Raw genomic sequence first — 12,269 nt, forward strand, 5'->3', positions numbered from 1 at the left:
TCTCTAGGCTCTTAAATCCTATCAGGTAGATGGTGGTAGAGGAGGAAACCCAGGCTCGGAGAGAGCAGGAGCTGGCACTGACCCCACAGCCACCTGACCCCAAAGCCCACACGCACAGATTCCTCACAATCAGAGCTGTGTGCACGGTGGAAAGACCGTAGTGAGCTCAGTGTCATGTCACTCATTCCTGGAGGGGGAGCAGAGCCCGGGGGTGACGGCATGGAGGGAGGTGCTATGCAGGGGACTCTAGCATCTGGCTCAGAGTGGGACTTGATGAGGCCTAAGGCCCCTTACAGCTCTGAAACTCCTCGAGGAAAGTCATTTCCCAGATCTCCACATTGCTCTGGTCCCTGCTAACTTCCAGAACACCTCTGCTCTCTCCCCAGGTGTTGTGCGCCAAGTGCGGCCCATCGTGGGCCCGTTTCACGCCGTCCTCAAGCTGGAGATGAACTACGTGGTCGGGGGTGTCGTGTCCCACCGAAATGTCGTCAATGTCCACATCTTCGTCTCTGAGTACTGGTTCTGAGGGCCAAGTCATTGCTGCCAACAACTCCGCCCTGTCCCTGTTGTACCACCCAGACATTTCTTGATTTTATGTATTGTTTGTAGTATAAGGCTGACATGTGTTAAGCTGGGCCAGAGGAATAAGTCCATCTGATGTATTTTGGTGTTTAAATAATGAGTCCAATTACTCAACTGTTTGGTTGAAAACCTTGCTTGTTTTTTAATGCAAAGGTTCAGTTTGCTCCCCTTTCCCTGCTTGTGGGCCAGGCATTGCTAAGGACTGAGGAAAGGAAGACATTTGTCAGGGGACAGCTAGTCCAAATCCAGAAGAAGACGGGTTCTTGCCCTGACTGTATGAAATTTGACATTTGGTGCTTATTTTGCTAAAATCAGATCTTGTGTGCCCAATTCTGCAGAACATCAGGTAAGACAAATTCTGCCCGAAGCAGCATGACACACAATGCCTTGGGGAGTGCTTAGAAGGTAAATTGCAGTTCTGTTGAAACAGAAAAATCCCTTGGTAAAGACACAGCGTGTTGGGGGTGTGTGTGGCCCGTGGATGCTCCAGGGGAATGGCTGGGTGTGCTCTGCCCCCTGCATCGTCTTTTCTTATCATAGGTGGGAAAATAAACAGCTTTGTGATCCTCCCGATGGCCTCTGCACGGGAATCTTTCAAGACAGGGGCTCCCCACTAGCAGAGGGCCTGGGAGTGTCCCCCAAGGCCTTCTCAAAGACCCTCCAGCCTCCCGAGGCTCTGGGGTGGGGCCCAGTGTGTAGTGGACCAGCTTCCCACCCACAGCATTTCCGATCCCAGGCCCACCGTCTGAGTGGTGTGGCTCCAGCACATGCGGTTGCCCCACTAGGCAGGGCACAGAGCTCTCGCTTCTGACAGTGTCCCTCGTGGGCATTCTGATCCCCTCTAGAAATCGCTGGGGAGAAATAACGATTCTCTTCAGCAGGAAGGAGAGCCCCCCCATGTGCACGGAGTCCCATGCACTTGGCATGTGGAGCTTCATTTGTTCCTCCCGGCAACCCAGCGGGGGGCCTGATCATGCCCAGCTTAGAGACGGGCAAACTGGACTCAGAGAGAGGGACTCAACTGCGCAAAGTCCCACAACTTTCCAGAGACAAAGAAACGATTCAAATTCAGTTTATCAGACTCCCAATTCCTTTCCTCTCTAAAACCCTGTGTTAGAAGAGATGTGGACAGACTGGAGTTATGGGGTGTACCGTCACCACCCTCAGCGTTGGTGGGGGTGCCAAGAGCACCCCACGCCCTGAAGCCACCTGGACCCACAGGGATTCAGCACCCAGGCCCTTCATTTCCACACACGCTTCTCCTCCACATCCTGCCCTGGGTTCATCCCATCTTCTGGAGCATCCTGTTCGCATCTCAGAGCCGCTCTCCTCCCGTGCCCTAGCTCAGCCCAGCAGCCTGGATCCTGGCAGTGGCTGAGTCTCAGCCCACATGTGGGACGTCCCCCCTCAGTGGTTGGGGTTTCAGTGTGGCTGGTGTTCTGATAGTTCAAGCCAGCACTGCTCCAACTCTGCAGAACACGGTCTCTAACCACCCTGAGGAACTCCCAGCGTTCCTGAGGGCACTCATTTGGGGTACTGGTGGGTCAAAGCCAGGCCTGGGCAGCCAGGCACAAGGCCTGCTGGGGCCTGGGCATCTTAAGCTGATTAGAAGGGGAAGAACCGGCGTGGGGCTGGACAGTCCGGGACCCAGGTCCAGGGATGAGGAGAGCACACTGGGGTCTTGACAGGGAAGGGAGGGGCCTGGGGTATGATCACAAGAATGGAAGCCTCGGGATGAGGGGCGGGAAATGAGGTCATATAGGGTTCCCGTTTCCCACCTGCAGCTTGAGGACCAAGTCTGCAGGAGCCAGGCAGTTCCTGGCCCATGCCCTTGGAGAGGGAGGCGTCTGGGAGCCTCATCCTTCCTGAGGCCTGGGTGGAGATGGGGTGGGAACACAGAAGCGCTGACGCCTTCTGAGAAAGGACCCTTCCCATACTCTTAATGGACGTTAGGATAGGAGCAGCCATTGGTGGGCAGAGCCAAACCTCCTGCCGTTGATTGGCTCTCAGATGAACACGTGACCCAAGCTGGCCAATCTGCCCTTCCTGAGGGAGGGGCATGGGCGTGGGAGCCGGCAGAGGGGAGGCGGAGAGCTGCGTGGGGGAGAAGCAAGGGGAAGAGAGGGAGCCAGGCGCCGGCCCTCCCTGATGCAGAGTCAGAGAGGCCGAGTCCAAACCTCCCCTTGGCGGGAGCTAGCTGCATAAGTCCCTGTCATCTGCCGAGCCTCAGTTTCTGCATCTGCAAAGTGGAGCCAGTAAGCCCTGCCCAGCTGCCCTGCCCCTAGACAGCAGCGAGCAGCGCTGGAGATGCCGAGCCCAAAAGGCCTTTGCAGCTGTAAAGGGCTGCCTGCCTGTGTGAGAGCTTACTGTCATTCATCTTTGAAAGTAACATCATGATGATGATGATGATGATGATGATGATGATAACGGTTGCCACTGTGAATCAAGCCACACGAATGCACTCCAGGAAGCCAGGCATCTTCTTAATTCTGCATTTCTTTATTTAATCATCCGTAAGCGACTGATAGACAGTTGTGTAAATTACACACAAACCTAACTTTTCATATTTCATATCATTCTCTAAGTTGGACACTTGACAGACCGATAAGTATCCCATTATTCTTGCAAAGTAATTACTGTCAGGGCCCAGCGTCGGCTGTATTAGGGGACCAGCTGGTGGGAGCTAGCAGCGCCTCTGGGCCCCCGACAACAGTGATCCTTCTTAATTGCAGCCTTAGAACAAAATAATTGAGAATCGCTAAAGGGAAAGCAATTTATAAGCAGGATGAGAAGGCAAACACATACAGACACCAGGTTGAATCATTCATAGATCTCATAGTAGAAGAAACCTGGAGGGAAGTTTCCAGGTCTGGTGCTGTAATGTTCTACCAGAAAGCTCTGGCTGCTTTGAATAAAGGGAACCCACTCTAATGTTCGGAGGAGCGCCGCAGCCTGTGGCAGGAGCTCCTGGGTCACCTGGCGTCCTGGAGGGACCAGTGTTAAGGGTGGCAGCCCCACCCCACCACCTAGAAACCAAAGAGGTCAGCCACTCTTCTAAGTCCCATCAAGGGTCTCAAGTTTGTTCACGTGAAAAAACACCTGAAAACCACGGTGCATTTTTTCTCTCCTAATATTTTGCTATGAAGAATTTCAAACATACAGCAAAGTTGAAAGAATTTTACAGTGAATGGCAGGGGACCCGCCCTGTGGGTTCTACCACTAACATTTTACAAAATCAATTTGCATTTTGAAGAAATGATTTGATGAGCTATTCAACTTAACATTCAAAAACTGTGGGTTTTGCAGGTTCAAATTTAGATCCAGCGACTTATGAGCTGTGTGGCCTTAGGCACATTGCTTAATGTCTCACAGCCTTGTTTTTCTCTACTACGAAATGAAAATAATTACATGTACGCCACAGGGGCCATTGTGAGGACGAAAGGGGGTGATTACGTAAACACGCAGCGCAAGAACTGCTACACAGCAGGTCCCCGAGAAACAGTGCTCTCATCACAAATACAGTTGAAGAGGACATTCTTTATTCAATCAACACACATTTTATTAGGACCTAGTGTGGACAAGCGGAGGAGGCAGCGAAACTCCAGAAGAGTTTGTAAAAGAATAGTCTTGAGTGGTCTCAGCGACATGGCTTAACAAGCAGGACCCATGCTCACTCAGTCAGGGACACCAGCTGTGACAGGGCACGTATGCTTGCTCTGGGGCCACTTCCTGGACTGTCCCCCCAGGGCCAATTCAGATCCATATTCAGGACAGTTTGCGTAATGTGTCTCCCTCCCTGGCTATGCTCTGCTTACCCGGCTGATGTCTGAGTGCCGGCAGCAATTCCTCATCTCTAGCCACGTTTCCCAGCATCATGCATGCCAGAGATAGGCTTCGAGAGGCTGCTCATCTCCATCCTGGAAGTGGAATGAGACGGAAAGTGACTCGAATGACTGGAATTCTTAAGGAAGAAACAGAACGGCTGCTATTAGTTCTATCATGGTGGAGCGGTTACTAAAGAAATAAAACTATACAAGTAGAATTTTTATAATATGGCCTGTGGGAACATGGTGACAATCACCAAGATTCTTAATAATCACTTTGTTGAAGACATATGAGGTGCCAGGAACGCCTCTGTAATGGTCCCCAACACACACGAGTGTGCGTGCACACACTCACAATCTCCATCCTCAGCCCCTCTGCAAGGCCAGCTCAGGGCCATCTTATCCCACAAGGATGCCCGTCTCATCCCCTGGCTGGTCCTCTGCTCCCATCACTACAGAACTGACGGTGGGACCGCCTGTCCTGTGCTCTTTATATACCAGCATGTATCCACAACTCTCTGCATGAATAGCTTTCCCCCCTAAGATACTGCATCTGTGACTTTTACATTTTTTAAAAACTTGTTATTATAGAATTTTAAAAAATGCTTTAAAGTATAGAGAAGAGTATAAAAACCTCTCCTACCCATCACCCACCTTCAACAATTGTCGCCTCTCCGCCAGTCTTCTTTCCTCTCTCTCCTTCCTCAACTCCTTTTATTTTGCAGGACTATTTTTTTAAATAAACTTTATTTCTTAGAACAGTTTGAGATTTACAGAAAAACTGAAGATAGTACAGAGTTCCCATATAGCCGGCCCCCAGCTTCTCTATTATTAATTTTTTACATTGGCATGGTACATTTGTTACAATTAATGAGCCCGTATTGATACATTATTGTTAACTAAAATCCATGTTTTGGTCTCCTTGGTTTGTACCTAATGTCCGTTCTCTGTCCCAGGTCCCCATCCAGGAGCCCATGGTACATTTGGTCGTCATGTCCCCTTAGCTCCTCTGCGCAGGGACAGTTTCTCAGACCCCCTTGTTTCAATGACCTTAACCGTTTCCAGGAGGACCGAGCAGGTGTCTTGTAGGAAGCCCCTCAGCTGGGATCTGTCTGCTGTTTCTCTCATGACTAGACTGGGGCCATGGGTCTGGGAGGAGGACCACCGAGGGGAGGAGCCCTTCTCGTCCCATCCCAGCAGGGCAGGCGCTGTCACCAGGACGGATCCCTGTGGTGTTGACCTTGGTCACCTGGCTGAGGGGTGGTTGTCAGGCTTCTCACTGTAACTCTGCCCTGTCCATCCTGTCCTCTTCGCAGGTCACTAGGCACAGCCCACCCTCAGGGAGTGGGAGTTATGCTCCACCATCCTGAGGACAGAGTGCAGGAGTATTTTAAAGCAAATCCCAGACACAGCGTCTCTTCATATTTAAATATTTTAAGTACTTTTTAAATATACATTTCTAATGATGAAGACTTTTTAAAACACCACCATCCTACCTGTTACACATAACCGTATTAACAATGATCCCTTAATATTTTCTGGTAAGTGACTTATCTTTCTAAATCAGCTCAACAGCGTTTAGTAAGATGGGTGTGAGGACCCTGGGAGAGATACAAAGATAAGGAAGACGAAATCCTTACTCCCTCGGGTGGGGAGATAGGGACCAAAATAGAAGGCAATTATTTTCTTAACAAAAGGAACTTTTCATTTACCAAAAAGATTCACCTTGGGACTCTTTTACAAAACCTGCCTCTAGCTTGTGTTCATGACTTACAGAAAACGGACTCGTCCCACTTCATCCTTCAAGCCTCAGCCCAAACGTGTCTCCCAGAGTTGGGGCTTCTCCTGGACTCCCAGCGCACAGGGCATAGACCTCCTTACACAGCTTGGGTTTCAAGTATGTAAGCACAGACCCCACCTGCTCCCAAGCTGCCTGACCTGAGGTTCCAGACCTGCTCACCTGGTTCTAGGCAGGGCTCTGGGCCGCTCACAGGCCAGGTGAGCAGAGCCAGGAACCAGAGGCCAGGCAGGACGGGGAGGGGGAGGGACATGAGCAGGATACCTGTGCACCAGCTCCTCAGTCTAGGGGAGCACTGTGGGAAGGCCGAGGAGTGTGTAGTGGCCCGAAGGACAACTGCACCCCCCAACTCTATTTGGTGAATGAAATAAAGCTTAAGTTAGAAGGGACAATTACTCTATGTATAGACAATTGAATAGTATCCCCCCAAAAGATATGTCCAAGTCCTCACCCCAGGTACCCAGGAACGTAGCCTTATTTGCAAACAAGGTCTTTGCAGACACGATTGGTTTGAGGATCTCAGAATCAGATCATCATGGATTTAGAGGGGGCCCTAAATCCAGGGAAGGGTGTCTTTACAAAAGAAAGAAGAGAGAGATTTGCCACACAGACCCAGATGGAAAGGCCATGCAAAAATGGAGGCAGAAACGGGAGTGACAAATCCACAAGCCGGGAATCACCAAAGATTGCCCACAGCCTCCAGAAGCCAGGAGAGAGGTGTGGGAGGGCTCCTCCCTCACAGCGTCCCGAGGGAACCGACCTCGCCTGCAGCCTGGTTTCTGAGCCCTGGCCTCCAGACTGAGAGAGTAGAGACCTGTTCTTTTAAGCCAGCAAGTCTGTGGTAATTTGTTACAGCAGGAAACTGACCTCGTGTGTGTGTGTGTTTGTACATATATGTGTATGTCTATATTTTTTGAATTCCCACTCAATAATATATCTCTCGGTTTATATATTTCTTGGAGAGCATAGATAGTGAATTAATACTGCTATTTTCTCATGTTTTTCAAAACTAAGCCACTCTTGAGTGTGGGTGCACCTGCCTCACACCCCGCCTCCATCTCAGCCTGGAGGAGAGCAGCCCCCTCTGGGGCACCTGTTCCCCCGGGAATCACAGCCAGAAGGAAGCACAGAGCACAGAGAATTACCCACCTCAACGCGACCGGTTCAATGAGCTCAAGCACCCTAGGTGACAGCAAGCAGCACAGAGCTGCAGTGCAGCTGCCTGCCTTTCGGAGACTGATCCGCGGTGTCCACGGCAAGTTCAGGGGCCACGACTTAATTACTCAACCTTATGGAGCATTAGAAGGCTTCGGCACGTGGTGGTGAGTGATCCATTTTTAACACAGCTGCTTTATTAATATTTGTGGCAGCTTCTGCATCAATCGGCGTCATTTAACTAAGCAATGATATTATAATTATGCTTGAAATTATGTATGGGAAGGGGTCAATGGTACAAGTCAGACTGAGGGAATTACTTTGAATCATTAAAACCTCCTGGACTTGGTCTCCCTGCAGAGAAATGTCGCTCTGGCTTGTTCCCTGTTGATTTTCTGCGGGCACTCAGAGTCCGGTGCTGTGATTTTATGAGCCGTCTTCCGGGTGGTGTATTTGGTGCCACATGAGATAAATGCAGGTTTCTTCCTCATTGGAGCCAGTCGAGGAGTCATCCTGAATCCTCTCCCTCCAGCTGCCCTCACCTCCAGGTCCTGCTTCTGCCTGGTAATTTGCTCCTTTGGAGTAAACCACACTCGGTCCCAACCCCTCTGCTTCATTTGCAAGATGCTCGACCACCTGGTCCCATTCCTTCCATCTACTCTCCTTAGTTCATTCATGTGCTCATTCATTCATGTCATTTCACCCCCTCCCACAGGTGAGTCATCTCAGCTGAGGCTCCTCCTCCATCTACCAGATCTTCCCCACGGCTGCCAGGCTATCTTTCCAAAACCCAGATAGGATGGAGCTCCTCCTGCTCTCGAATCCTTCGGGGCTCCCACACCAACCTCCTGGTGTGGCTACAGAACCCTTCACGTTTGGGCCCCAACCTTACTTCCTGCCACGCCCCCCACCCACTCTACACAGAACTCATTGGCTCGGACGTGCAGGCCTCTGAGCCTTTGCACACACAGATCCCTCCACCTGGAATAATACCCTTTCCACCTTCTCTGCCTGGTGAACCCCTCCGACCCAGCATAAAATGCCGACTGCTCTAGGAACACGTCCTAAAGAACTGAAAGCAGGGACTCGAGCAGATATTTGTGCACACGTGTTCAGAGCAGCGTCGTTCACAATAGCCAAACGGTGGAAACCACCCAAGTGTCCATCAACAGACGGATGGATAAACGAAATGTGGGCTATCCATACAGTGGAATATTACTCATCCAGACTAAAGATTGAGATTTCGATGCTACAACATAGAGGGACCTCAAAAACATTATGCTTAATGAAGTAAGCCAGACACAGAAGGGCAAAATATTATATGATTCTACTTATAAGAGGTAGCTAGAATAGGCAAATTCATAGAGGCCCAAAGTAGGACAGAGGTTTCCGGGGCTGGGAGGGGGCGTTACAGGGACTTAGTGTTCACTGGGCAGAGTTTCTGTCGGGGAGGATGAAAAGTTTTGTGTATAGAAAGTATAAATACAACAGCATTGTAAATGCATTTAGTTTCACTGAACTATACACTTACGAATGGTTAAAATGGTAAATATTATGCTATGTATGCTTTACCATAATTTTTTAAAAACTCTAAAAAAGACATGCCAGTGGCTCTGAGGCATCTCCTTTAACTTCCCGGAGATGATCGGTTCTTCCCTTCTCTGTTGTCCATTCGGAATCTTTCCGTGGTACTCGCTTGCTGAATTGTACTTTAAATGTCCGTTACACGTCCGTCCCCTGGCAGACGGGGAGAACCCGGAGGGCAGGGGCTCACCTTTGTCATCTCAGGCTTTCCCCCAGCACAGTGTCTGGCACAGAATAGCTGTCAGGAAATGTTTATTGGATGGAAAACATAAGAACTCTGTGCTATGGACTGAACTGCGTGCCCCCCAAATCCGTATGTTGAGGCTCTGACCGCCACTGTGCCTTTTTTTGGAGATGAGGCCTTTCCAGAAGGAATTAACGTTAAATAAGGTCCTAAGGGTGGGGCCCTGATCTGAGAGTGTCAGTGTCCTTATAAAAGAGGAAGAGATGCCAGAGAGCGAGCTCTCTCCACTCTGTGGGGACACAGTGACAACGTGGCTGGAAGAGTCCGCATCAGGATCTGAATTTTCCAGCACCTTGATCTTGGACATTCCAGCCTCCAGAACTGTGAGATATAGATGTTGTTTCAACCCCCCAGTCATTGGTATTTTGTCATTGCAGCCCAAGCTGACTCATGCACATGGCATACAGACAGGAATGGACGTAATGCTCACAGACACAGGACCATCAAGCCATTTGGTGACCCGTAATATCAGTGTGGCAGGTGGTGTGAGCAGCTGGCTCTGGGAATTGAAGAAGGGCAAAGAGTTTCTAGGGGGCTTCTTGATCTCTCAAGGATTCAGCTGTTCTAGAATCTCGTGGTGTGAGAAGTTCTTTCTGAGGTCTAACCTAAGTCCACCCCCCTCATCCTCCTCGGTCCTCCCACACTGCAACATGAGCCTCTCCAGAAAGCGTCCATGAAAAGGTGGAAGACCCCGTTGTGCAAACCCAAACATAAATCTGCCCCAAACCAGGCCTGAAGCGTGAGTCTCCCTCCCCAGGATCCTTTGCGCACTCAACCATCGTCCTCTCCGAAGTCAAGTCTGCGTTCTGCAGGTCGGGGTTGGCAAAGACCAGGAATCGTATCAGCTTCCTCCCTCCACCCCGCCCTCCACCTCTGACCCCCGACCTGAACCAGGACCACCATGTCCCCTTCAAATTCCATGCTGAAAGTGCTTGTGGGACGGATAGCTCCGTAACTACAGCTTAGGTTGTAAAAATGGTAAGTACATGCCTAAGGGGCCAACCCCAAACTGCTAGATGTTGCTTGAACTGCGGCCGGCCACAATAGGATTTAGAAATTGGAAGGAATGTTTTCCACTCTGCAGGGTGCAAACGCTCTCATCCCACGGCCTATCTTGACAACACGATGGTTGCTCTTCTCAACCCAGCCTAGATAATTGCGTAATTAATTGCGTGCAGGTAACTCATCCAGAGAAGGTGGTTATTAGGAGCGGGGAGCCCGACGCCCACTCCCTGGACGATTACCAGGCTCGCCTCTGTGCCAGATCCCGGCACGGAGGGGCTGCCAGCCGGTGTGCACGGGGTCTTCTGCGCTCACCTCTGATCACAGGAGCAGCTAGACCAGAGAGCCTCGCCCCCTCGCTATTGCCTGTTTGTTCTGCTGGTTCAAGTCCGAGGCTGTTCCTTGGAACCGAGGCCCCGCCAGGGTGGTTGAAGTGAAGATGTCTTCTTGTCTCGAGGCTTGAAAGGATCAGGGGTTTCCCTTGGGGCTTTGGCCAGTCCCCCTTTGGGTTTCCTGAGACACTTCTGGAAAGCCGGCCTCCACTTCCTTCCCCACCCACTCCCCCACTGCAGTCCACGTAGCTGGGCTTCGGTTTGGGAAGATGAAAAGAGATCTGGAGATGGCTGGTGGGGATGGTTGCACACAATGTGAATGTTCTTAATGCCGCTGAATTATATACTTAAACACAGTGAAAAGGGTAAATTTTGTGTTATGTACATTTTGCCCCAATAAAAAATTGATTAATAAAAAAATAAATCGTGTGAAAATGAACACCATAAAAACTTTGTCTCATAGAAAAAGCCCTAGGCCACTTTCTCCTATTTTTTTCTCAGTAGAGGGATAATGGAGTAACTTCCACATTTTGGCTTCTCTGCCCTCCTGCCAGAGTCAATTGTTCCAGACCTCTCTGAGGAGGCATCTGCAACCTAAACGCTGACTCGCTAGCGGCCACAGCTCACACGATCCCGTTGTAATTTGATGAGAAGTCAAACCACTGTGCCCAGAGCAGGTGGGCATTGCTAAGCAGCTGGACGCAGGCACTGGCTGGAGCCCCACCGGCCACCCCCTCCCGCGGCCGGTGGCCAGCCCCGGGCCTCAAGGAAAGGAACACCGTGAGTGTTGTCTTGCGGCAGCAGCAGTGATGGCCACCACCGTTTTATTTCATCTCTGGCCTCGGGGTATTCACACTGCTGCCCTGCTCTTAGTCATGTCACAGCATCCACAATTCTGCTTGTCAACCAATTGGGAGTGGGAGGTAGCGTCACTGCACGGGGCACTGAGGAAAGAGGAAGACGCGGTCTCTCCAGGAGAGGAGGAAGACAGGAGGGGCGAGGTATGCCTGGTGCTTTAACGGTGGCTGGTGACACACAGGGTCCAGAGAAAGGCTTCGTCAGGCCAGGACCCCACGGGCACTCGCTGTTGTCCTCAGGGTCCTTGAGCCAGTTTTATTAAAGGTGGACAGAGGCCGGCCTGCCCTGTTGGCTGGTGCCCTCAGAGGCCTGGCAGTGCTGGCCTGACTCAGTGGGTCTATGGGCTGCCTCCTGAGCCAGAGTTGACTGTGGCCAGCCAGAAGCAGGACAGGGCCACGATTTCCTTGGCAACTGACCCTAACGACAGCCAAAGTGCACTGGTGAAGAGCTCAGACTGTGGAGCCAGATGGCCTGGATTTGAGTCCTGGCTCCGCCACTGACAAGCTGTGTGATGTGGACATGTTGCTAAACCTCTCTGAGACTGACATGGGGACCATGATGCTACTCAGGAAAGCTCCTAGCATGGTACCGGTACCTAGTCCCCGGCTCCCATCCTCTTCCCCATCAGCATCCAGTAGAAACTACAGTCTTGTCGGTTTTGGTAACAAGACTCCAGACACCCTCCTGTGCACTCAGCTCGTCCCCGCACCTCCCTCCATCCATGGAGAGGCAGCTTCTCAGGGACAACGATCACTGTCAGAATTGGCCAGTGTCCTGCAGAGCCAGAGGGGCTAATTCCTAAGGCCTTGACTTGGGTGTTCTGCCCATGTAGTCTCTGCTGGATGACAAGGCTTGACCCAAAAAACAGGCAGAGATGATAACGATGCCAA

The 12,269-nt window shown here is 50.9% G+C and overlaps 1 protein-coding gene across 2 annotated transcripts in view; it reads left to right on the forward strand.

Moving 5' to 3' along the window:
* FBLN1 (fibulin 1) overlaps nt 1-1,153 on the forward strand; it is an 84,765-nt gene extending 83,612 nt beyond the window's left edge. For both annotated transcript variants that reach the window (XM_023631591.2, XM_070254281.1), the window contains exon 17: nt 387-1,153. In XM_023631591.2, coding sequence (XP_023487359.1) covers nt 387-526 — 140 coding nt within the window. In that variant the 3' untranslated portion in view covers nt 527-1,153. The remainder of the gene's footprint in view (nt 1-386) is intronic.
* The last annotated feature ends 11,116 nt before the right edge of the window (nt 1,154-12,269 follow it).

The sequence above is a fragment of the Equus caballus genome, chromosome 28 (assembly GCF_041296265.1).
Source record: "Equus caballus isolate H_3958 breed thoroughbred chromosome 28, TB-T2T, whole genome shotgun sequence".
Taxonomy (NCBI): domain Eukaryota; kingdom Metazoa; phylum Chordata; class Mammalia; order Perissodactyla; family Equidae; genus Equus; species Equus caballus.